This window comes from Rhamphochromis longiceps, linkage group LG8 (genome assembly GCF_057381845.1).
Source record: "Rhamphochromis longiceps isolate RC_006_pf linkage group LG8, R_longiceps_female_GT1.1, whole genome shotgun sequence".
NCBI lineage: Eukaryota > Metazoa > Chordata > Actinopteri > Cichliformes > Cichlidae > Rhamphochromis > Rhamphochromis longiceps.
This window is the reverse complement of record NC_140564.1, coordinates 14,431,012-14,458,880: the sequence shown is the minus strand read 5'-3', so window position 1 is coordinate 14,458,880 and position 27,869 is coordinate 14,431,012. Positions and strand designations below refer to the sequence as shown.

Below are 27,869 nucleotides of genomic sequence, written 5' to 3'. Positions count from 1 at the left end.
CCTACCCTGTGGGATTGTTCCAGTGGCTTTCACAGAGGAAAACCAATTTCATAGAAACAATTTAGATAAGCCCCAGTCACCTACCCTGACCCGAATTCGTTTGAGTGTACCCCTTTCACAGAACTATCATTATGTGGTTTTAGAAGTCAAAGACTCCATTCGGGCCCTTGTTTGCTAAAAAACACTCAGAGAAAAAGATGGCCTGTCTGAGACAGAAAAGCATCTTCAATCTCTAAAAGACTATCTGTATGAATAAAAGATAAATAACTGGGGAAAAAAATAGAATAAAGGCATTGAGAAAATGTCTCTGTAATGCAGTCAGAGGATGAAGCTGACCTTTGAAATTGTCTGTCAAAAAGTGAATGTCTGGAAGGTGGGAAAAAAAACAAAAACAATTTAACCACTTCAGGATTGAGTTGAAGGGCATGACGTTCCCATTTAGCACCAGCAACAGCAGTGAAATTAGCAGTGGAGACACAAATTCACAGCTAAGTTAGCAGCTTTTCAAGAATGTACTGAAGTTGCAGTCATATCAACCATTTAAGCCGATTTAGACATACACAGCTATGGTACTATTATCTGTTTTTTCAGAAATACAACTAAAAACTTGGTTGAAATGCTCTCTGTGGTATGATTAACAATTAATGGCACTAAATATCATACTTCAAGCTAAATGCTAGTTAACATTTGCCAATAAAGGTTTTGTTTGTTTTTTTTCTGTATTTTTGTACTTGCAGGCTGGGTTATGAAATGGTAATGGCGCTAGATGAAAAGTTAAGCTTTTTTATTTCAAATTCTTTAAAAATAGTTCACAAGATTCCTTTCATATAAACCATTCATTCTGCTTCGTTACCCAATCATTCATCCCACTGGTATAAAACATGTTAACCAATAAACTAAACATCACCAATAAGTCATAGTAGTGAGTAGTAGTTCTGTCCTGACACAACCTGTCTGAATTCCTCCTTCAGTCACTGACTATCAAGCAGTTTTCACATTTGAACTTCAGACAATTTTGGAAGCAGGAAATAGTCTGCTTCAGACATATTCACACTACTGTAAATAATATGTGTAGTTTAGGAGACTACTTGGATAAAGCTTTGGGAAGCACCACACACGATGCCCATCCATTAGTGGGTAAATGCACTGAACTATTAGCTGTACAACCAGCCCTCAAACTGAGGTTTGATATACTAGGAAACTGACAAGTTAAAGCTGGCAAATGTCCAATCTGACTGAGAGAAAGGTTTAGGGCTATGGTGTACATGTGGCAACAGTTTCTTCTACCACTATGAGTGTGTTATGTCTCAACTACCAGTCCTGATTTAAACCTTAATTATACTCTGTCGCTGACACATCCACGGAGAGCTGGGAAACCATGACCGACTAGTCATTCCTATTAAACTTTGAAGTTCATTGCCTGGGGTGCATGTGTAGCTGTTGAATTGTAAAATAAAGTCTCCGTGGATGAGAGTGCACGGTCAGGCAGGAACATGGATATGTGCAGGAACGCTCATGCTTGCTGTCCCATGATGAAATTTACACTCCTCAGACCTTAGTGTACTTGTGGATTTGGTAGGCAATAGTGTTCATGAACTACCCTTGTACAACTTGCCTCACATGCCTTTTTCTTAGTGATCAAAGCCAACAAGACAAGCCGTTTTCAATTCATGTCTGACCAACCCTACATGTTGATTTCAAGTGCTTTTAAGTTGAAGATAAATTAACTTCTTTAGAACTTTCTTGAAGACGTGCTACCTGCTGCGATTGCATTATAATTGATAATGGTGTCATAGGCCACCACTATTATAGGTTTAAAAACGCCCTATCCAGGTGGACATAGAAAGCCTTTCATCCTTTCTGAAACCATCTCTCTTTTATTTTTTGAGACAACCATGACCTATATGACTGCAAACCTACACAGATAAAAAGATAAAAATGATAGATTGAATAGTCTCTACAACGGCCAAATAGGAGCTCCACATAATGCCTGAAAACATACTCCAGAAATGGAAGCTACAGTGTTTCAAATCTCCAGCAATGAATTTATAGGCAGTCTTAAAAAATAACACAGCAGTTGATTTCATGAATTGTCCACCTTCAACCAGAATGGGGACGCCATAGCAAACAAGAGCCGCAATCCTCTGCTGTAATAAAAACTGGAGAGCTTTTGAACTTCCAGACACTGCATTTGGCTACTGCTGTCTCCAGGATAATGACAGCTGGCACTCTTCTGAGCAAATGGTCTTGATTTGACAATGACAAAATACAATGCGCTACTGATTCCACTTCCTTTCACTCCAATCAAAGTTGCGTATCACCTTCTGTTGATTGTTATCCGAAGTGCCTCGAAGTTAAATTGGCGTGGGTGGCCTGGTAGGATGTAAACCCTTAGCTGGTGCCATGGCTCTAGGCATTGAGATATATTGGGAACAAAAATCCTCCTTCTTCCACTGACAATACCACACTAAACCCATTCAGCCACAAATAGAACATAAAACTGTGCTCAGTCGAATTGTCTTGAGTTTCCCGTGAAGCTATATGGTGACAGGAAGAGCAGTAAGCATTCAAAGGATGTTAAATAGCAGTATTGCATTTACTATAGGAACATTAGGTCCAATTTCACCACTTTTTTTTGTCTGTTTGCCATGCTTTGCTGCATTCTTTCCTTCTCTTGCTAAGTGGGTGCCCTCATGAAAACACAGGCTCTTTGTGCTGATAATTTCAAGTCTTGTCTCGGTCTCTGTGGAAATCCCATTTACCTGTCAGTCTTCAAACAGCACCACGTCTTTTGTGCTTTTCTTTGTGATAAAGACTCCCGTGTGGAGACTGGACTCTGGTTTGACAGACGGAGGTGGGGAGTGTGGGGAGGATGGGGGGAGACAGAGAGGTGGGGGATGGACTATGCAGGAAATGCTCAGAGTAAGCAGCCGGAGTGATGAAAACATATTGAATGCAAATTTGAAGGGGTTGCAGAAAAATGCACAGGAAGGAGACTGGAATTCCAATATGCACTGTATTTTGTGCTATGACTCGTCTATGCTGTAATCACCTGAGCTACTTATTTGGTTAGATCCATCTGAATATTCTGAAGAGCCTTGTGCTTTTAAAATGTTAATAAGATGCTGACCGTGTAATAATGGAATAAAAGAGGTAAAGAAACATCAGTGCACACTAATTAGGTTTGATGTTTATGATCTTTCTATCAATCGCTCCTCCTCTTCATCCCCTTCTTGCTTTCCATCATCTCCCTTTCATCTCTTGATCACTGGTTATTTGCAGGTTACAAGATTGGATTCGCTAATTGCGAGCCAAGTTCCCATTTGCCACTCAATCGCCTCCCATTGATTAAAACCTCCAAGAGAATCATTTTTCTTCCAACCTTTCTCCCATTTCTCCTTCGTTCTCTTTTGACACAAACTCCGAATGTAGTTCTGAACAAAGCTGTCATCTGCACATCTGTGAGAATGGCAATGCGTAGGAGTGAACATCCAACATGCGCGCTTGTATTGAAGGGCGGTTGTCATTAAAGTGCAGGTCTGGGAAATAATTCATCATGAAACAGAAGCTGTTGATAATTTGCATGACAGAGGGATACAAAATGATGTAGCATGGAGAAGCATCTTACAGCTCTGGTTCCCCATAAATCACTCTGAGCCATTAGTCACCACGAAGCATCCCCTTCCCTGTGTCCTCCAGCTACACACTGGCACGGGATTAAAACAAAACAAGAAAAAGAACACGCAAACGCATGCAAGGAAGAAGAAAACTTGTGGTGAATGAAAGAGAATGCAATAAACAAAGGTTTGGTGAACAGCATGATTAGAGACAAGACATTTGGGTTTGCTGATGTATCTACATTTTCAATTGGACACCATCAGCTAAAGCTCCCAGGTGTCCTCCCTGACACAACCACAGAGGAGAGTGTAGACCTGGTGACACTGGAGGCACGCAGTCACCATTAATCAGCGATTGCTGTTATACATGCAATGTGTGTGACAATCGATCCTGGTTCCTGGTTAGAAACTGATGGCAAACCTCTGTGACTCTATCCTACCCCCGTCACTCAAGAGCCAATCGACAGCCAAAAAACAAGGGAACGTCTTGTTTTGCATTGCTGCGCTGGTGCAGTTTTTCCTCCCATTATCACCAAGTGTGATTGTTGGGGTTTCAATGTATTGTTGTAGAGTTATTACCGGACAAATAAAGCCCTTAAAGGTGACGGTGTTTGGGAGTTTGTGGTACAGAAATAAAACTGAATTAAACTGAACTGAAACTGTGCACATAAAATTATAACCTGCTGGGCAAAAAGGGTTTTAAATGGCTTTTGGGGCAAATTTAACCTGTAAGAGATTTGACCGAGTCTATAAGTGCAGTTTCTATGACCCAAGTGCATGCATTCACCCATCCATCTATATTCCCTATTAACTGCTTGCCCCAATTCAGTGGGGATGGAGTCTATCCCACCTCTCTTAGGGCAAAAGGAAGGTAGGGCACACCCTTAATAGGTAGCTAGTCTATCACAGGGTGAACACAGACAGCTTCAGATTAGGTGCAGGAATTGCTAAATGGTTGATGAAAGTCACTTGAAAGACTTTGATGCTGCCAATTCTCAAGGAGGGAGAGCAATAACTTAATAAAATAAAACCCAAACTTGAAAAAAAAAATCAGCTACCAACAGTGGACGCAGCCAGCCGTTATTTGTTCAACCGTCCATTGTCATTAACTGTAACTTTTGCATCTGTGTGTGTGTATATATATATATATATATATATATATATATATATATATATATATATATATGAATGATAGAGCCCAGAACATGATATTTTGAACTCACTTTGAAAAGTTAACAGAACAATTGATGAACATATTTGATTATTGAGGCGTAGCAGAGAGAGGTGTTTTTTCTCCTGTCCTCCTGATTCCAGAACCACAGCAAAACCACGGAGGGGTTGGCGAGAATCCAGGAACCAACCACCAGAAAGGGGAACTCAAAAGAAGCACAGAGAAACCTCTCAGAAAATTTGTTGTTTAGGTTGTATAGAAGATTAAAAGCTCGTTAGACAGAGGTTATAATGTGAGTATAAAAGTAATGAAGAGTAATGAGAGGGACTTTAGTAATAGTTTGCAGGATTTCTATGTTATGTAAATTGCCCAAACACAGTGTTCAGGCCGGATATGCTCTACCCGTTAAAGGGGGAGAAGAAACCAGGAGTAAGTTTTAAAGAGGAAATGGGTTAACTCTATAGAGGCCGTTTCCAAAGATTGACAAAAATAATCTAGGACCTTTTACCAGAAAAAGCTAATTATATCTGTTTTTAGTTCACAGTAGTTATTGAGGAAGTCAGTTAATTAGGTTAACTAATTTTATTAGCTAAAAGGGGGAAATAAACATATATTCTTAATGCTTATTTTCTGTTTATATTGTTTTATAGAGCCCAGTGTAGGAAAACGCCCTTGTGAGTTAGAATGTAGGCCAAAAGTCACAGAGTAGACTGCACGTCTTGTGCAGAAACAGGAAGTATAGAAAAGCGGAACTAAGTAATCTGTGTGTCGGTGTGACGCAGTGCAGAAATATATATACGGATTTAGCTGGCAAGAATTCAGACCTGAGCGTGTGTGTTCGTGTGTTCAGGCCTCCATTTCTGGAAATGTAAAATAAAGATTATTTTATGAGCTTGACCACTCTGAGTCCAGTCTTTCTCTGTCACCAAAAGAATTCAAAAGAATGGAATTTAATAGTGGGAACTCACTTCCCACAGCTTCACAGAGCAGCAGCACTGGGGTGACATGAAAGCCTATGGTAGCTCAGCACAAATAATCAGTGCTAAACACAATTTTTAGCTGAAGCGTCCACTGACAAGTCAAAAGAGTCTGCCCTTTATTAGTAGTTCTACCATTCACTATGCTATTAGCACTACCTTTCCTGGATTCTGTTTCAGTGCAGTAGTACCTGAAATGATACATCTTGACCTATGCAGCCCTGGTATTCATTCTGAAATCCCAGTGCTACATCCTTAACAACTTCCACCTTTGGATGCGTTAGAAAAAGAGACAAAGACAGACTAAGAGAGCAAGAAACAGAAAAGGCAGAGCATTACTCAGGCTCATGATTAAAACAATGGGGTTAAAGGCTTAACCATGCCCTCTTATCAAATTCCCAGTGGGTGATAAATGTGTCTTCACTTTTGAACAGAGTAAAACCCTTGCTGATAAAGACAACCAACGGCAAGAGAGAGAGACTGTGAAAGACAGAGAGGCTATGCAGAGCAATACACTGCTTATCTTTGCTTCTAATTACCTATTGTACAACTCTTCAGCCGCTAGTAATGCTGGGAATTCCAATGAAATTCTGTATTTTAATTTTGTTGGGTTATTTTTTCCCCCTCTACACGTAAACAGGTTTGGAGGTGAACAAAGGCAGCAGAGAAGTGTGTCTGTACATTCATCCATCCCAGTGTGTAAGTGAGCTCATCCTTAATGTAGAATATAAACCTTGCAGGAGGAGAGAGAAGAAGGAGAGCAAAGAAATCTAATTACAGTACTCCATCTATAAGGAGAGGCGAGGCTGAGAGCACTGCTGGGATTTTGATACTCCACTTGCCGCTGAAAAGTAGACAACAGACCCCGGCGATGGGAATTCAATCTTCTCTGAGGAGTTTCTGGGTGTGCGTAAAACCTGTTTTCTCTAAATTCAACATCCTCGATGAGTGTAAAAGCCTACAGTTTTTGCATGTCTTTCTTTCTCTACTTGCAGTATCTAATTCTGTCTGCGCTGGATTTATGTACTGTGGAAAAAAGGAAAAAAGAAAGAAAAAGAAGCAAAAGTGAGGTACTTTGACATAGTGTACAGATACACAGACCACACTTAAAGATATACAGATATGCAGACATCAATGAACATACTGATACTAGTCCAAAATGAACAGTAAGGTTAAATTAAGGTATTAAGTATTTAGGCCCCTGCTTGTCCTAAACATGATGTGCATATAAAACTTATACTAATGATCACAAAGTAATGCTTATTAGCCAAAAGCTGAGGCTCCAGACTACTCTAAGATATTTCACTGTTTTTGGTATCTTGGCTGTGTGAGCAGATATCCCTAATATGAACATCTCATGCAAATGGAGAGTGTTAGGTCTAAACATTTAAACTCAGAAGGTTAGTGTTCTCCAGTTCCGATTTGTTGTGCATTTTTCACAGTTTTACCATAGCTTGGCAAGTAGCTGCCAAGTGTTTGCAGTCAACTTGGCATATTTGATGAAAACTACTCGTAACTGTGGCAACCTACTAGCAACCGAAGCAAATGTACAGTACCGTTTACCTTTTTGCGATCAGCAACCACTCCCCAGCTGGAATACAAACTTCTTTGACCAGTGATTACCAAGAGGTCCACTGACTAGTCTCTAGGCCTACATTGATAGGGGTTTAGCAATCGAATTTACAGTGGCTGGCAGCAATTTCCAGCAACCAGTTTGCAACCAATCGCTGGTTAACATTTGTCCCTAGTGACCGGTGGTTGTCAGATGGTCAATGATCAGTCCAGAAACCTTTATGGCTTAAGTCTAAAGGAGTTGCCTCATAGTTTTAAGGTTTTGCCCAATTACTACCAATGAACTGAAACTAAATCGTAGTGAAAAGGTGTTCAACCAGGTATGCCATAATAGAAGATAAAAACATAAGAGCAGTGTGTCCAACTTGTTTTGTTTCATAATTTTAATGAAAAGTCTCCAAAGCCACAAAAACCTCCAGACTTAATTTATCTGTACTTTTGAAATGACTATGTTGCAAAACTCCAAACATATTAAATAGAGAGAGTGAGCTCACATTTAAATGCATGATTTAATATTAACCAAATCACTGTAAAAATCACAAACCATAGTAATTGCTTATGCAATTAAAAACAGGAATTTCTCAATACTAGTCCAGAGGGCGTCATCACTGAGACAGGGTATCATTAATACGAGCTGGAACGCACTTAACAGTTCCCAGTGTGGAACTCCTCGCTCTGATGAGCCAGAAGAAGACTAATTGGTGCTGCACCTTTCCCATGTGCATCTGTGCTGCTGAGATAACGTATAGATACTTAATGTACAATATGTCACGCATAGAAAAACAAACCACTGCACACTAATTTATATGCATAAATCACACACATACACAGACACACAAACTGTGCCGAAAATAAAAAATAGTTGCTCAACAACCACAAGCACACATGTTCTGTGAGATGACGAAGCGGGGAGAAAGACGACAAAAAGCTCTAAAATCTATTAAATGAGATTCTTTGTCTGCAGGGGACTATAATCGCTCTTTCCATCATATGCTACTGAGTGGTTTGGGGGCTGCAGAAAACACAGCGGCAGCAATAACAACATCACAAGTGCTGAACCCAGCAGACGCCACAAAAAGACGCCTTTGGAGTGGTCGGAGAAATCTGTTACACACAGCAATGTGTGCTTTTAAGGAGTGAGCTGATGCCAAAGAGACCTTTGTCTAACATCCAGTGATCCTATTACAAGGCCTGTAGTTCAGAATTACAAGAAGGGAGAAAGAGAGAGAGAAAAAGCTGTCCAAGTCAACATCTTCATTCTTGCCAAACTGCTATTTGGCTCAAATATGAACTTGGAACTCCCACCGTCCAAAGACATGCAGCTTGTGGGGATAGGTTAATTGGATAATTCAAATTGCCACTAGGTGTGAATGTGCGAGTGAATCTGAGTGTGAATGGTTGTCTGTCCCTATGTGTTAGCCCTGCGACAGACTGGCGACCTGTCCAGGGTGTACCCCGCCTCTCGCCCTATGACAGCTGGGATAGGCTGCGGCGCCCCCCGCGACCCTGAAAAGGATAAGCGGTAGCGAATGGATGGATGGATGGATGAACTTGGAAACAAGCACCCAAGAAGAATAACCTTAACTAAGAATATCCAAGTTTTCCAGCAAAGTTTATGTGTTACTAATACAATCAAACATCACTCATTAAAAGTTTTCCAGCTCTAAATAAAACATGCAATACTTCAGCTGCTTTCCTGTCTTCCAAGGCAAAGCTAGCTAGTCAGAGCTAGTTTCTTGCTAGAGCTAGCGAGTGCTGGCTCTAGCAAGAAACTCATCATTTCCAACTGCTCACTTAATGAAAATTTCAGAAGAAAAATGGCGTCCTTGCTTTCTGTGTCAAAGCTGAGCTGTACCTCAGTATAAATTCCTCAGAGAGAGCGAGAGAGAGGCATGGGAGAGAAGTGTGTTTTTTGTGTGTGTGTGTGCCTGAGGTTAATGATGCTGCCCTTTACTGTTATGACAGTAATGATCACCAGAGTGCAAAGCACATCTGGAAGCCTCAGATCACACAGTGTAGCAGTAAGGAAAAACCATAAGGGGAGGGGTAAGATGTGTTAATAACGCACTACAAAGAGGGGGGAAAAAACTGATCATAGCAGATCTACGTCAAAAAGAGACATAATTTATCACACAAGAGAGGAAACATGGCCCGTCAACTAACAGACAGGAAGAGTAGTAACACAGTTTCCCAAGCTCTCTTTTTTTCTTTTGTATGTGTTAATCATATAGTGTGATGATCTGACAGTCGTTTATATCCATTTTGAACTCGCTCCACTGGGGTGTTTAATTATTTGTTGGCCCTGCAGGAAATTTCCAACAGTTCACTCATTTTGAGGCAGAAATATCAAGTTCGCAAAATGCTACTAAATACTATTATGCTACTAAATATTTTATTAATAATATTTTAGTCGCTTGCTATAACGTGGTTCACCTTTCGTAGATTTTTTTTTGTTTGTGTGCAATTTTGCATGCCTTTTGTTTTGTTTTTTTACAGTGCATTGTGTTCTGCATCCCGATTGATTGATTGACAGACAATGGTCTACAGCCAATCTCGTGCTGTGTCTCCTGTACAGTACAGAATGTGTTCAGCTTGTGAAATTTACATAAATCTTCAATCGCTAGCAGTGTGACTTTGAAGTGCTGCACTGTATGCTTGTAAGTTTTCTCCCCAACAAACACAACAATGTCGGCGAAATGTTTTGCACAGTCAAAGGACCCGTGGTAGCACCCAAAACGGTGGAGGAAGATGCTAACCATTGCACACAAAAAGTTGGGATTCTGGACATGCTAAAGGAAAGTAGAAGTTATTGTATTTTTCGGACCATAAGGTGCATTAAGCGAAACAAAACAGTCAGGTAAGTCAAACTTTACTCAACTCATTCTTCTTGCTTCTTCCACCTCCGTACCAGTGATTCATTAATGTTGAATTCTCTAGCAGCTGCTCTAGTCGCATGTTTTGGACCTAAAACAGGGTTTGATCTTTGGTTTCATTCTATAATACTGGGCTTATTTTTCTACAAAGGTTTGAAGTTTGAGTGTTTAAACAAGAATGAAAATTTTCATGCCTGTCTGAGAAAAGTGTATAAAGTGTTGTGAGGGGTTTTACAGCCTTAAAACATAATAATTTTAAAAACGAGGGACCACTGTAATACTACATTGTTTTGCTTTTCCGTCCATCCATCTGTGGCTTGGGAACAACTCACTGTCCCCACCAGAAGAGCTGGAGAAGGTGGCCCAGGAGAGATGTGTTGGCTTCTCTCTTAGACTGCTGCTTCCACAACCCGAACCCAGACTAAGCAAACAATTTAAAAGTTTGTTAAAATAAATAATAAATCTATCCATCCATCCTCTTCCCCTTATCCTTATCGGGGTCATGTGGGGCTGGAGCCTATCCCAGCTGTCATAGGGCGAGAGGCGGGATGCACCCTGGACAGGTCGCCAGTCATCAATCAAATATAAAACAAGACTATTATAGGCACAGCTATGCGCAGTAAATGCTAACATTAGCTTTCTAACATGCTCACAACAGTAATGTTGATGTTTAGCTGGGATAATGTTGAAAATTCTGCCATCTGAACAATTGGAGCTCACTTAGACACTGTCCTCTTTCCAGTGCCTGTTATTTTCTGCCCTGGTAGTGACCCTAATGACTACAGTATCCATGACACAAATGCACAGTAGCAGCTCTATCACAAACTGACATGGAGCCTCAGTGATCACAGTCAGTCTCTTTTACAAGCATGCCTGCAGGACAGACTCCAGCAGACTCTAAGTACAGACATTACAGCATCAGTCACTTCTTGGAGGAAGGAGACCGTTAAAGTGAGAGAGATTAGAGGAGAGCAAAATGGAAAAAAGTGTGTTCTTCATCAATAACTGTCTAATTTCTATTATGAAAGAGTTGCTTTTTGCTAAATCCTCTGATTCCAATGTTGGGACTTATATTTTTAGCACATCTATCAAGAACTAATAGAAATAATAACATGGCTATGTGTTTTCTTATCTTATAGTCAGAATGACTTAGAATCTTCATAAATATGTCAAAATGAAGGATATTTCTAAAGTACATCAAATCAAATCTCTCCATGTGAGCAGGAGAAAGAACACATTCACAGATATGTTCAGAGCAGAGATCGACTTAATTGTTATGCATACATTTATTTATTTATTTATTTAGGACAGTGCATGTTAATGAACATAAATGTAAAAAAAAAAAAATTACATGAATGTAAACATACCAGATTATAGTCAAGGGCTAATTTCCATCTGTTGTCCTCAAGCATAAAAAAAAGACATAATAATTCATAAAAATTCATCATTCATTCATAATAAAAACTCCATCACCAAACGTACACATACGCACCATTCTGTTCCCAAATAAAACATTAAAACTATACAACTCATACATGATCACACACTTGATTTGTCTATAACCAGTTTTTAACCTTTGCCTTAAACAAATTGAGTGTAGAGCATTCTCTAATGGGTTGAGGAAGACCGTTCCACAGATGGCCTCCCTTGACAGAGAGGACGTTCTGCCCAAATGCTGTCCGTCTGTGGGGTATAAACAAGTCTCCTCGGATTGAAGCTCGAGTGGTCCTGTCTGAGCTTTCTTTATGCCTAATGAACTGCTTTAGTGGTGGTGGAGCAAGGGAGTGTAAGACTTTATACAGTGGGGCAAAAAAGTATTTAGTCAGCCACCGATTGTGCAAGTTCCCCCACCTAAAATGATGACAGAGGTCAGTAATTTGCACCAGAGGTACACTTCAACTGTGAGAGACAGAATGTGAAAAAAAAATCCATGAATTCACATGGTAGGATTTGTAAAGAATTTATTCGTAAATCAGGGTGGAAAATAAGTATTTGGTCAATAACAAAAATACAACTCAATACTTTGTAACATAACCTTTGTTGGCAATAACAGAGGTCAAACGTTTACTATAGGTCTTTACCAGGTTTGCACACACAGTAGCTGGTATTTTGGCCCATTCCTCCATGCAGATCTTCTGGAGAGCAGTGATGTTTTGGGGCTGTCGCTGAGCAACACGGACTTTCAACTCCCGCCACAGATTTTCTATGGGGTTGAGGTCTGGAGACTGGCTAGGCCACTCCAGGACTTTCAAATGCTTCTTACGGAGCCACTCCTTTGTTGCCCGGGCGGTGTGTTTTGGATCATTGTCATGTTGGAAGACCCAGCCTCGTTTCATTTTCAAAGTTCTCACTGATGGAAGGAGGTTTTGGCTCAAAATCTCACGATACATGGCCCCATTTATTCTGTCCTTAACACGGATCAGTCGTCCTGTCCCCTTGGCAGAAAAACAGCCCCATAGCATGATGTTTCCACCCCCATGCTTCACAGTAGGTATGGTGTTCTTGGGATGCAACTCAGTATTCTTCGTCCTCCAAACACGACGAGTTGAGTTTATACCAAAAAGTTCTACTTTGGTTTCATCTGACCACATGACATTCTCCCAATCCTCTGCTGTATCATCCATGTGCTCTCTGGCAAACTTCAGACGGGCCTGGACATGCACTGGCTTCAGCAGGGGAACACGTCTGGCACTGCGGGATTTGATTCCCTGCCATTGTAGTGTGTTACTGATGGTGACCTTTGTTACTTTGGTCCCAGCTCTCTGCAGGTCATTCACCAGGTCCCCCCGTGTGGTTCTGGGATCTTTGCTCACCGTTCTCATGATCATTTTGACCCCACGGGATGAGATCTTGCGTGGAGCCCCAGATCGTGGGAGATTATCAGTGGTCTTGTATGTCTTCCATTTTCTGATGATTGCTCCCACAGTTGATTTTTTCACACCAAGCTGCTTGCCTATTGTAGATTCACTCTTCCCAGTCTGGTGCAGGTCTACAATACTTTTCCTGGTGTCCTTCGAAAGCTCTTTGGTCTTGGCCATGGCGGAGTTTGGAGTCTGACTGTTTGAGGCTGTGGACAGGTGTCTTTTATACAGATGATGGGTTCAAACAGGTGCCATTCATACAGGTAACGAGTGGGGGACAGAAAAGCGTCTTACAGAAGACGTTACAGGTCTGTGAGAGCCAGAGATTTTCCATGTTTGAGGTGACCAAATACTTATTTTCCACCCTAATTTACGAATAAATGCTTTACAAATCCTACCATGTGAATTCATGGATTTTCTTTTCACATTCTGTCTCTCACAGTTGAAGTGTACCTCTGGTGCAAATTACTGACCTCTGTCATCATTTTAGGTGGGGGAACTTGCACAATTGGTGGCTGACTAAATACTTTTTTGCCCCACTGTATATTAAACACACTCTTTTAAGTTTCACTAAGTTATTGAAGTTCAGTAATTTATGTTTTTTTTAACACATGACAGTGGTGGTGGGAAGTCGGTTTTTTGTCAAGTAGTTTTAAACTTCTTTTATAAATGTTTTCAATAGTTTTAAGTGTTGTTGGACAAGCAAGTGACCAGGACGTCAAACAATAGTCCATATGAGAGATGATCATTGAGTAAAAATAAGTTTTTGCAACATTCATATTTAAATTATTACGTATATGATTAAAATTTCAATTGTTAAATTTAAGTACCTGGGACACTATTTATGTGACTCTTGAAGGATAATGTTGGGTCTAGAATGACCCCAAGATATTTAAATTCTGGAGCTAATTCAAGCGCTACTCCATCCAGGAATATGTTTGAGTGCTTCAAGTTTAAGGGGCGTTTTGAAAACTACATACAGACAGTTTTTGAGGTGTTCAACATTAGGCATGAGTCCTCCAGCCAGCTATGCATTAATGCTAAAGCAGCTGTAAGATCTTTTGCCACCTGCTGGACACTATTTGCTTGCGTATATATAACTGCATCATCCGCATACATTTGAGTAAATATATTTGGACAGACTTCAGGTAAGTTATTGATAAAAAGAGAGAACAATAAGGGCCCAAGAACAGATCCTTGAGGAACCCCTGTATCACAGTCTAAATATGGAGATTTAACCCCATCTAACACCACACACTGTTTCCTGTGTGAGAGATATGAGGCAAACCACTGAAGAGCCTGACTGGAGATATTAAACTGAGTCAATCTGGACAACAATATCTGATGGTTTACAGAGTCGAAAGCCTTCTTCAGATCTAAAAATACAGCTCCAACACAGGGACGCTTGTCCAGCAAGCTCTTCAAGTTCTCCACTAACATACACAGGGCAGTATCTGTGGAGTGATGTGCCCGAAAGCAAAACTGCAACGGATGTAATGAGGGTTGGGTGTTTTCTAGGTGAGCAGTGAGGAGTTTAACCACCCACTTCTCAGCCATTTTAGATACGACCGGGAGTATGCTTATGGGGCGATAATTAGCAATGTCAGTCTTCACACCTGCTTTGAGAATTGGTGTAACTGCAGCAATTTTCCAATCTGTTGGAACAATGGAGTGTTTGAAAGACATATTCAAAACATGAGTTATTGGACGTACAAGCAAATCCATATGTTCCTTTAGGAAGTTTGTGTTAATACCATATACATCAAGTGCTTTTGATTGTTTTAAACCTGTAATTAGTTTAGCAACTTCAGTGTCTGAAATATGAGTGACGGTGAACAAATTTTGACCAACATCATTCACATTATCAGAGCATACGACTGAGTCAAAGCTCTGACTGATCTCCTTAACAGATGAAATAAAGAAAGTGTTTAAGTTACTGACAATAGATAGAGGCTCTCTAACAATAGAGTTATTTACATAAAGTTCAATTGTATTTTTGCTTTTGTTTGAATGACGGCCAAGTAATTTATTTAAGTGTTGCCAGATAACTTTACCATTACCTTTGGCTCTTTCAATTATATTTATAAAAATTTTTGCTTTGGCCTGTCTCAAACTTCTTGTTACTTTATTCCGCATTGAAGTAAATCTCTGTCTATCCAGAGTTAGACCTGTTTTCAGGAACTGCTTTAGTAATTGATCTCTTGTTTTCATTAAATTCTTGCACTCTTTGTTTAACCAGGGCAAATTAGATGTTGTCTTTATTTTTTGTCGACCTCTAATGGAGTATGTTGATATAACATATGCAGAATTGTGGATCATCACTACACAATAAAGGCTCCCAGTTAACTGATGCTAATGCTTCTGCTACATTTTGTCGCTGACTTCTTGGTATGAATTCATAAAAGGATCTCCTATTAGATGAACTTTGAAAGTCATTCTTAACCCGTGATTTTATAAGTTTTCAAGAAAATAATATAAAATTGTGGTCTGAAATACCAGTGATAAAATTATAAGATTTAATAATTCGCTCGGGCTTATTACTGAAAACCAGATCTATTTTAGTTTTAGAGTGTCTTGTTATTCTTGTGGGTTGTTCAATGTGTTGAGTAAAGTTCAAAGTCTCCATTATGTCCTTGAGTGTTTTTCTGTCCTTTTCACAGTCCCAGTTGACATTAAAATCTCCCATTACAATTATTTCATTAGACTTATTATTTATAGCATGATATTTAAGTAATATCTGTAGTTGTTCATAAAAAATATTCTTTGCGGAAGGAGGGCGATATAAACAGATCAACGTAAATGACATTTCTGGGGAAAGAGTGATTTTAACAGAAATATGTTCTATTTCGACATCTATTGGTGAACTAAGTAAAGAGCAATCCAGGTGTTTTTTTACATACACAAGTATTCCTCCTCCTCTTGTTCCAATTCTATCCCTTCTGAATACTGTGTATTCTGGAAAGACAACCGCAGACTCAGAAGAAGAACTTGTGAGCCAAGATTCAGAGATACCCAAAATAGAAATATTGGAATTGCTTAGAATATGTTCCAGTTGCTCATGCTTTGGTAACATACTGCGAATGTTAATGTGTCCACATAGAAGCCCCTTTGGTTTATTTTTAGTGTCCCAGATTAGTTTAGCCTGATTAAATGTCTTGCAGATCTTTGTTCCTCTGTAAATTTTAATAGCAGGATTTCTTGTCCTTTTGTTGACAATGCTATGAGCATTTAATGATGAGAAACCCTTTACTGGAGACTGTAGTTTGGGTACAGCAGGTGGGGGCCCAGGCAGCCGAGATGGGGGCCCAGGCAGCCGCGTTGGGGGCCAAGGCAGCCGAGGTGGAGGCCCAGGAAGCCTAGGTGGAGGTCCGAGCAGCTGAGGTGTAGGCCCAGGCAGCCAAGATTGAAACCCAGGCAGCTGAGGTGGAGGCCCAGGCAGCTGAGGTGGAGGCCCAGGCAGCTGAGGTGGAGGCCCAGGCAGCTGAGGTGGAGGCCCAGGCAGCTGAGGTGTAAGCTCAGGCAGCCGAGATTGAAACCCAGGCAGCCGAGTTGGAGACCCAGGCAGCCGAGGTGGAGACCCAGGCAGCCGAGGTGGAGACCCAGGCAGCCGAGGTGGAGACCCAGCTAGCTGAAATGTAGGCCCAGGCAGCTGAGGTGGAGGCCCAGGCAGCTGAGTTGGAGGCCCAGGCAGCCCAGATTGAAACCCAGGCAGCCGAGGTGGAGGCCCGAGCAGCTGAGGTGAAAACCCAGCTAGCTGAAATGTAGGCCCAGGCAGCTGAAATGTAGGCCCAGGCAGCTGAAATGTAGGCCCAGGCAGCCGAAATGTAGGCCCAGGCAGCCGAAATGTAGGCCCAGGCAGCCGAAGTGGAGGCCCAGGCAGCCGAGGTGGAGGCCCAGGCAGCCGAGGTGGAGGCCCAGGCAGCCGAGGTGGAGGCCCAGGAAGCTGAAATGGAGGCCCAGGCAGGCCTAGGCTAACTAGGCTAATTAGTTGTAGCCAGTCCAAATCACTGATGTTTGAATTAGGTCCAGGATTTAGTTCTATATCACCAGCCAAAAGTAGCATCAGAACAAGTTTCAGAATCTCCAGCGACAGACGTGGTATATTTGATTGTTCATGTTTACCTGGGGGTGGTCTAGCATGACCACAATCCAAGAATCTTGTGAACAAAAGATGTTGACTCCATTTGGCTGGGAAAGTGGTATAATTATCCAGCTTTCTTGGACATGTCGAACTCCACAGAAGATAAAAATGTATAAAAACAAAAAGACAAGTTGATGTCAAGATCCAGGGGTTTTTAGATGGTTTTTTGGCAAACGCACAGGACCTGCCAAGCTGTGTGTCTGCACCCTAGCAGCCATCTTGTTCTCCAATCTGGAAAACCAGATTTTTTCGTTTTTTTTTTAAGATCAGACACATATCTATAGTTCATCTTTCTTATACAACAATCTGACTTCAGACTGATTACTGAAAATACCCCTTGACACCCCTGACCTGAAAAATTCTCAGACAGCGCATTCATCTGAAGAAGGGAAAAAGGCTTATACTCATGATAAGAGTATAGATAAGAGTCAGAGGAAACATGGATACTGAGTATTCTTTGCCTTGCTGTAATAAAGGAGTATCACACATCGCACTTAAGCGCCTGAGAAAATCATACCATATATTTAAAAATCAGCACGTCTGCACGTCTGTTGTCAGTATGAATCTACGTGCTCGTAGTTCATGGAGCGCTTGCTCTGTACGTGGCCCGTGTTTATAATTGCTAGCAGGGCACAAGAGTGCGGGTAAGAAAAAGGGCACCAGCTCATTCTACAGCAATACCCTCCTGCTCATGATAAGAAAAAGCTTGTAGAGACTGCCCTTTAAAATTTTAAGCAGTGTTGCCCTGGAGGAGAGATCAATTATGAGAGAGAAGGGTCATCAGACCAAGACGGGCCAACATGGTTAAATATGTGCAGAAATAATGGATGGATAATGAAATTAAAACCATCCACCGTCTGTCACCTTGATGCATGATTGAAAAGCTCGGCACTGAGTGGTGGCTGCTGTCAGTCAGCAGCGCAAAGCTGGCTGACGCACCTTCGCTGAGATTCTGCCTAAAGACGTGTTGTCCTTGAGGGAGGGTTATTTTTTTCTTTTTTGCCCACTACTTTTGTATCGTTCTCTTATAAGCTTACAACAATGGATTGATTAAGGATTTATTCTCCTTATAGGAAGTGAATGGAATAATTCATTCAATTATGTCTGCATTGTGTGTGTGTGTGTGTGTGTGTGTGTGTGTGTGTGTGTGTGTGTGTGTGTGTGTGTGTGTGTGTGTGCCAACAGCTCTTCCTGAGGCTGCTGGATAATGACATATTAATCCTCTGGGCTGGGATCTTAACTGTGCTTCAGTGAGATATGCTTAAAATGAACAGGTTTAATAGGAATAGCAGCTAAGGCGTATTAAGACAAGAAACTTAAGACCACTCACATTGGCCTAAATCCATTATTCTAAAAGAAAAGAAAAGAACAAATAATAATGCTCTTATTTCAGAGCTGTGGAAGCCAGAGATGCTTGACATTTAAGATAGTAAAATTGATTTATCTATTCTGCGACTTCTAATTCTAACCAAATGCACAAACCTGAACTAGGCTGCCAATTTTTAACCAGAGGAAATCAGAAAACCCCCATAATTTTCTGTATTCTGGTCTCCTACCTGCTTTCTTGAACCTGTCCAGCAGGTTTTGCCTGACTGTCCTCTGCAGGTTGAAGTAGTCATCCTCTTCATCAGGACTCTTTAGGTACAGGGGAATGTGCTGAAATATCAGGATGTGTTTGGGTTTAGGTTCCTAAATGGAGACAGATGTGAGCGTTGATTACATCACAAGATCTCTAAAGACAGAAATTCAAATGATGTGCCCACATGGCTTAAAAAGGCTCAATCACGCTGGGGTCATGCCATCCTACCGTAGAAGAGGAGGAGGATGCTCTGCTCAGCTGCGCCTCCAGCCAGGCCTCCTGAGCCTCCCTCAGCTCAGGGCAGGCCGAGGCGTCGAAGAACAGCTGGGAGTTCAGAACCAGGCAGAGAACTCCGCCCACCTGAGACGGCAAAAGTGTGAGAAAAAGAAAACAAGAGAGGAAAACAACAACTTGAATTATTTCCCATTTCATCTGCCGTCCCTACACCCAATTTAATATTATATTCCTATAGATTATCCAAAACCTAACTGCTGAAAATAAAAATGTTGGTGAATGCGGTGTGGCAAAAACACTCCAACCATGCAGAATTTTAGCAAAATACCTCTGGCATGCATTTTAAACTACATGTATAAAACTCATTAGCCATGTCCCAAATTGCAAGGCCTTTAAGGAACCATATACTGTCCATATACTATGCATTCTGGTCTTATGTTAATAAGACTCTAAAAAAACTTTGCAATCCTAATTAGTAATGCTTTTAAGTTTACCAACTGTGTGCCCATGGCACCACATCAAAGTTTGTTATGTTACCAAGAAACAGTTGCTATAACTGAAATATGCATCATCACAAAGCTCCCTTGTGCAACTTCTGGTAAAAGAGGTCTAAATGGCCACCATAAAAACTGGACCACACCGTGATATACATATATTTTTTAACTGCAATATCAAAGTACAGGGAAGTCTAATGCACAAAAGTAGTCTAAATGACATTAGCTATACATGCTGAGGAAAATAGAACCAAAACATATTTAATGTCACACACCAAAACAGGTGCAGGGTTTTTGGTCCTTTGCTATTCTTAATCCTGTGAGAGCAGAGATGGTGTTCGCAGGTACCCGTCATTATAATATTCCATTCATCCAACAACCACTGCTACAGGCTGTGTCTGCTTACCCAGAAGCTGAAATAGTCATCCCCCCACTCCCTGCAATACTGCTCCACTGTGCTGGGAGTGGGGGTGTTACCCAGGTCATGGTTTCCACTGACAAACACCAGAGGAATGGAGGGATCGGTCCCCTTCAAGGCTGCCTTCAGATCTTTCTCCTGACCTTCTCTAAAGGGTGTACCTAAAGGAAGAATAACAGAAAACCTATTGTCAACATGGCATGTGTTACTGTCACACATATGATTAAAGGTAACATAAAACCAAACAATTTACGACCTGGACCTAAAAAAACAGATGTTTGATTAAGAAAAGCATTCTACTGTATGCGGGTGGAAATGAGCCAAAGACAGCCTAAAAGTGTGAATGAGGACAACGTGAGAGTGAGAGAGAGATTATATGGATGATGATGAGAGCGCTCAAAGGATGATGAATGCTCAGTACAGCTCGACTTCATATCACCATGGTTACTGACATGATTAGTGGTGCTCTGGCGGTATCCTCTCGGTCCACATGTTGCAGGCAACAGCTGTGTAGACCGCTTTCCAGATTCAGGTTTGTGAAGACATACGAGGCTATTTGCTTTAAATACACCTCCCCCCCCAAAAAATTTTAAAAGTGCTATAAGCCTGGAGTTCACAAAAAGGGTAAACATCCAAAAATGGGTAATGTTCTGAGCCAAATTAATTCAATCCCAGAGTGTATAAAGGGCAGAGAATGGGTGACTCTCAAATCTATTTATAACTTTGAATTTATATCAAACAAACCCATCAGCCCCTGCTCTTGTGTTATCCCCGGTCCTCTCTCTCTCTTCCCTCTCATATTTCTTTTCATTTTTATTCATCTGAGTAATTATTTTACTGGCCTAGTTTTGGAGCAAATCTTTCCTCGGATATTTAGATAGGGCTCATTACATAAGAGCCTTTCCCCAAAGAACATCTTATTCGTGACAGTGGGAGAAAGTGTAGAGTTTAAGAAACATTAAAAGGGAAAACATGGACTGACGTTTATACAACGCTCTTCCAATCTTACTGACCACTTAAGGTGCTTTGTAGACTGCAAGTCACATATCGACTTAATCTACGCAACAAAAGCACGTTATCTACCCTCAACTACGGCTAATTTAGAGCTAATTAACCAAACATTAATATTTTCAGACTGTTTGAGGAGGTATTCAGAAAGGTGCCAGCCAGAGTTTGGACCATACGCTGTGAGGCAACAGTACTGCCACTGGACCACCATGCATCCTGGAGCTGTCACTTGGTACTCCTCTGCAGGTAAAGCTTCCAAACGTAAAATATCTAATATACTTGTTGTTCATGATCATGGAGTGAATAGTCCTTTTGGTTGGGCCCACTTTCATAACATCATTATAGTACCACTAGTAATACTTTCAGTTTTCTTTTCTTTTTGCGGACATGGTACTATTGACCGTGTAGTCAAATTACTTCTGAACTATTGAACAGCAACACCATGTCGCTGTGGATGAGTGCAGGTGGAGAGTTTGACATTTATTTGGAATTTAATGCTAAAATGAGTCCAAATTCAACTGTAGCCCACTGAGCTTCCTTGTAAGTATGCTAGATTTTTATTCAATGTTACTCACCAAAACAAATGAGTTGTTAGTTTTGCTCCAAGATAGAATTTAATTGCCATCCTATAAGATATTCCACAACTATCACGAAAACAAGCAAAAAATTTAATTTGTGCGAAACACAAATGACATCAAAATAATTTAGTTCTGCATGAATAAAACTGCCTTACAAATTATCAATAAGTAGATAAGTGGTTTTTCTCTGATGCCAGCACAAACTCAAACTTGCTTTTTTCGTTCCCTGTTGACCTGATATTTTCAAGTATAATCCTGATGAAAGGAAATGACAGCTGAAGCCACAACAAAGCGGATTAATTATTTCACAATATTTGACCGCTGCCACAATTACATACAAACAAAGGCCGTCTCACTAATGAAGTTTAGATGAAAAACCGGGGGCGCAAAGATTGTTAGGCAACTGTTCCAGCTGATAGCACTCTCTGCAACTTTGCTGCTACAGACAGATTACAGTACCTGATTTTCTTCGTTTATTTACAAGTTTTAATTTGCATGAGGTCATTTTCTTTAGGATTGGCGAATGAGAATCAGTCTACTGTATATTTTAGCACCATGAATATGCCCCTTAGGAAGGTACCTGACCTTGTCAGCTGCTCCAGTGGATTTGCTCAGTGGAATAGCAAAACATGTTTATGCTTGACATCGCCTAAATATGAATACATAATAGGTAATCAAGGGAGATTCCACATTAGATACAATTGATCTTTCCTCTGTGTGTGTGTTGATGTTGCATACTCTTATCTTCGATTACAAATGCCAAAAAACAGTTAGGACGCTTTACAAAATGTAAATAAAAACAATGTCATTCACAATAGATTATTCACAACACATCCAATGCAACTACATATTTAATCCCTGACATATCCTAATATAAGAAAAAGTGCAATTTCAACAGCAAGTCTCAGTTTTGCTACGTGACAAAGAAATGCTGCTGTAATAAATGAAAGAAATCTGTCAGCATGTCTTTTTGGGATTAAATTGTAGAAGATAAAAGGTGTAAATTTACAGAACAGGTTTTACCGTCAGAGATGCAAGCTTTTTATCTGAATGCTAATAGCAAGTCAGCTAGTCTCTCTCCTCTTAGACCAGAAGACGCGGTGTCCATGCTTTCCAGTTATCCGCTTTGCCTCGGTCCATTTTAAATGAGTTTGGATCTAGTCAAGACAGCAGTGTTTCTGGATCATTTTCACATAAAGCTTCTTCTTTGTATGATACAGCCTTAACCTGCATTTGTTGATGTTGCAGGAAACTGCTCACTGACTGAGCCTGCGCACAAGATCACGGGAATACACTTCTGATTTTCGACCCTGTCAATTATGCACAGAGATTTCTCCAGATTTTCAGAATCATTTGAGGACATTATGCTCTGTTGATGATGAGAGATTTCCTTCATTTGTAGATTCAGTTTTTTTCCAAAGTGGTGAACCTCTGCCCATGTTTACTTCAGAAAATCTCTGAGATGCTCTTTTTTTATACTCGATCATATGCTGACATGTTAACAGTTAAACCAATTAACTGTAAAATGTTCCTCCAGCTGTTCCTTTTTAGCAGCACTTACTTTTCCAGTCTTTTATTGCTCCTGTCCCAATGTTTTTCAGACGACTTGCTATTATTGATATTTTTCATGAAGCAGTAAAATGACTCAGTTTAACCATTTGACATGTTTTCTATGTTCCACTGTGAATAAAATCTGTGTTTGTGAGATTTGCAAATCATTCCATTCTGTTGTTATTTACATCTTGCGCAGTGTCCCAACATTTCTGGGACTGAGGTTCTATCGAGCACTTGAACAGGCTTGAAAATGTAAAACAACTGATAAAGTTTGTACAGCTAACTTTATAATTGAGTACTACTTCAAGTTTCCACCGCTGTTTTGGATTTATTCGACACTCGCGTCTGTCTGGAAACCTCATCTGTCATGCACGGTAGCAGATGCGAGAGTCGAAATCGGAAAAACGCACAGATTTATGAGGTGGTGCAGAAATGGAGGCTTTTTCCAAATATGTTGTAAAACATCCAGTGTCTCTGTGAGACCGGAGAGAACGACAACAATAGTCGAAAAATGTTGACGTCCTCTGCCCTTTGAGATTGACTGTCACGCTGTGCTCGACTACCCTATGCAACGTTCACACTTATCAAATGTACTGGATTTTGGGCTCAACAACAGCATCTAGCCACACTTACGTTTCTCCTGATAAATAAATGTGAATAAATAGCACTGGTTGCGACACACAGTGGCAGGGACGCTGTGCTGCCTTCTGCTTCCTCACACCACCACCTGCCTGCCCTCAATTACAGCCATCTGTTGACATAGTACAAGCATGAATCAACAATCTCTGTGACACAGCTCGAACCAATCCTCATCCAAGCCCCATCTGCATTTAAGATATCTTGCTTGTTAAAGCAAGTGGTTAAAGCAGATGTGTTGTGCATCACTAAATGAAATAAATGATAAGGATTTTTCATATATAAGAAATAGCGAGAAATTCCATTTCATACAAACATTTTTAACGCCAGCACTGTCTTGCCCTACTTTCCTCCCTGCAATATGCAGCACATGTAGGGTATACGCAAATAAAAACACAATGCTGCTCTCCACTCCCCGTGGGGCTCTAACTGAAAGGCCTTGTTCACTTAATGAGATTGCAACACTGATTCTTAAAACCTGACAGGAGACTTTGGCAGGTTCTCATTGAGCCTGTCCAACACTGTAAGCACTTCTCTCAATTTCCTTTAAAGACTGGCTGTCGAAGCTGCACTGAGTCCTCAGTGCCTGGGGTCTTGCTGTTGTATACATTTTCTACACTTGAACAACTGTATTTTGTGGCCTCTATATTTGTGACTAACTCAAGCATGCATCGACATGTTGTGCTTGTGCTGATGTGGCACTGGTGTTTGGCAAGATCTTAGTGAAGATGTTATATTAAATACTTCAGACAATCTCACAAACGCAAAATGAGGTAAATAGTGTTTTCTACAGTTGCCCAAGTACATATTGGCAACTGATACATCTGCCCTGTACAAACTATACTGTACTAATACTAGTCGACAGCCCCCTTAAATTTACACTCACAGGCTGATTTATTAGGTACACTTTGTTAGTACTGGATTGGACCAGTAAGGAAAGCCTTAATGCTTCGTGGCATAGATTCAACAAGGTTGCTGCAGATTTGTTGGTTGCGCAGCCACAAATTACATCCCAAAGGTCCTTTATTGGACTGAGATTTGGTGACTGTGAAGGCCATCCGTTTACAATGCCATGTTAAAGTGACTAGTTTAAGAAAAACTAAGCTTTGTGACATGGAATATTACCCTGCTGGAAACAACCATCAGAAGATGGGTACACTGTGGTCATAAAGTAAATCATGACCTTATTGTGTCTACATGCCTAAATGCATCGAGTTGTTTCCATGTCATTAGCTAATTAGATATTTGCATTTACAGGTGTTCCCAATAAAGTGGTTGTGAGGGTATTTTGAAAGTTTAGCTGCTGGTAACCAAGCTAACATTCAGCTGCCTCTCCAGAGCATCTCTCGTTACACCATTGAAAGCATCATGGATGGGACTCTAAGCAGGCATGGACTGCTGCTTGTGATAATAGATCTGCTTCAAGCTGCAACACGACTCGGGTGGAGAACAGCTTCATAAGCAGGACAAATAGCTGCAGTCCAGAACCATGAAGCCGGACTCCATGAACACAAGTAAAGGTTTTTTGAGAAGCAGCCACAGTGAGTATTTTTACCATTAATTATGGCTGAGAAAAAATTCACAGAAAAACACTTTAAACTCCAAAACTTGTGAACTATCATCTGAAACATGCTGCGATTTCTTTGCTAAAGATAACCTCAAGAATTAATTTTCTACAGTTTCAATCATTTTTAAGCCTGCACTGGTTAAAGGTAACATTGTCTCTTCACGTTTTCTCTGTGCATTACAATTAGTGTGATTAGTTTGTTCTTCCAAAAGCGCAGACTCATCAGTACTAGTGACCTTACCTAATGCTGCCTTACCAAAAAAGATGAAGATGTGTAAAGCTTGCAACTGAACTCAACAGGTGGGATCACTGATGGACGTGTCTGAAATGAATTTCTTTGAAAGGGCAGCAGGCCGAAAAGTTATAAGATAGTATTAGGGACTGAGTGGAGCTCTCTGTCACCCAAAAAGCAGTCCCAGATCTGATTAAGACAACGTTATGCCTGAAACGCAGCAGCCAATGCAAAAACACAAAAGTGTTTATTGCTGTTCCGACCTTCAGGCCCAGAGGATTGGCTCACGGAAAGAATGTCTAGACTACTATATTTAATCACACTGCTACCATAATTTGGACTCGGATAAGGCACCAAAACCCTGTTTTTTTTTATTCTTTGGAGTCAATCAACTGGTGATTGAAATCAGCCAGATTCCACTTGATCCACTGTGAGGTCAGACTTTTACCACAAAACAGAATAAACTAACAATTAAGTCACCCAAGAAAACTGCAGTTAGTTAGGGCTGCTCGATTATGGCAAAAATGATAATCACGATTATTTTCACTGAAATTGAGATCGCGATTATTTGACGGTATTTATTTAACCCTTTAAGACCTACTATAGAACCAAGTCCGCCAGAGCTTATATTATTTTTTTACATGTTGTAGTGCCATTTGTGGGAGCATTTCAAGTTGCTAAATAACTGTTATAGCCCATATTTTAATAATATGTATGCATTAAGTCCATAGTAACTACATTAATTGCAAAAAAGTGCAATAAATTACAAAAAAAATTGAAAATCGTTTTTGTTTTGTTTTTACATATATTTCTACTTGGAGAAATTTAAGAGGTTTATCCCTCAAAACTTTAAATACAAAAAAGTTGCAAAAAATAGTTTACAACAACAGGAAATTTATTTTGAGTGTCTTCATAGTTTTATTTTGGAGATACACCAATTTTTATATACTGCAGGAAAAACAAAAAAAAACAATCCTATGATGCAAATTTGCAAAGAAAACAGCATGTGCATCAAAATAAACTATTTCCAGCAGTGCAAGCATCCCAGAAACTATTCAGAAAAGTCAAACATGACCAGTAGAGGTTTTTAAGGCCTACAAGTAAAAAACTACATTTCCGCGAAAATGACGTCACTTCCGGTTTCGGCCAGGAAATGGCGGACATGCGACAGTTCGCGCTGACGTTTGTTTCACTGTGGGAAGTGTTACGAACAGCTGATCGGATCGGCAAAGCGTGTTTCTGGAATATTATGTTTTTGTTCCTGCAAGCGCTTTTTATGCAATTTTTGCAAAGCTTTATGTGGAAGGAAACCGTGACCGAGGACAAGCTGATGGCATCAGATGTAAGTACAACTCCTCCGGTTTCATATGCAAAACAAATTATTGCGCTAGCTTACGTGGTTCAGGTTCTACAGGGATTTAAAAATAGTTACACAAAACGGAGCATGCAGCTCTCACCGGATTTAAAGGGTTAACAATGACTTTAAAAAATAATATAAAATAGTGTGCAACACCACTGAAGTTTTTTTTTTTTTTTTACCTCTCTTTTCAACCAACAGCAGTCACTCTCCTCTCCAAATAACTTCTGCTTAGCTTTCCGAGCTTCCCTCGGGTCCTCTTAATCAGCGGTCTCCAACCTTTTTTGCGCCACGGATGGTTTATGCCCGACAATATTTTCACGGACCGGCCTTTAAGGTGTCGCGGATAAATGAGGGAGGGGCTAATAATCGGCTCAGTCATTTTTAATGATCGTTGAAAGCCCAGATCGTAATCGTGATTAAAATTCGATTAATTGAGCAGCCCTACAGTTAGTACACCTTTAGTTTCCACAAATACAGAGAGGGGACAGGGAAGTCCCAAGGCAACCTCTCCTTCACCTTTCAGAGTTTTGCACACAGGCGTGTACATGCGTACTTAAACATTTCTCCCTGCTGTATTATGCGTAACATCCTTCAAGAACCCCCAGAGACACAGCTTGAATCCTTTGTAGTGCTCATTAGGAGAGTGTCAAGTCCAGCATGTTTCTCTAATCTAATCAGCTCTATATCTGGCTCCCCCACCCCCACCACCTCCCTTTGCTGCCCCCACCCCCTCCTACTCTTTATCCTCTTCATTTGTCAGCTTTGAAAGTAAGTGAGAGAAAGACACGGGAAAGTGAAATTAAGCGAGGGAGAGGCGGCAATGGCAGACAGAAAATTAGGTGAGATTGAAGGAAGTCCTTGAGAAGAGAAAGCATCTCTTGGGGGTTTAGTTGGGATTGTGGAGGAGAGGAGACAGGGAATTAGAATCAAGGAACGTGCTATCAGTAAAGGTCTGGATGACATGATGAAGTTAGATGAGACACTTTCTACAACTTTT

At 40.6% G+C, this 27,869-nt stretch overlaps 1 protein-coding gene across 1 annotated transcript in view; it reads right to left on the bottom strand.

Annotated features, from left to right (window-relative positions):
- Positions 1-27,869, bottom strand: part of cpped1 (calcineurin-like phosphoesterase domain containing 1) — a 58,037-nt gene that overhangs the window by 16,041 nt on the left and 14,127 nt on the right. Inside the window, exons 3-5 of the mRNA XM_085415892.1 lie at positions 19,926-20,098; positions 19,020-19,151; positions 18,769-18,901 (exon numbers count right to left, since the gene is read on the bottom strand). Of these exons, the coding sequence (XP_085272018.1) occupies positions 18,769-18,901; positions 19,020-19,151; positions 19,926-20,098 (438 nt within the window). The remainder of the gene's footprint in view (positions 1-18,768; positions 18,902-19,019; positions 19,152-19,925; positions 20,099-27,869) is intronic.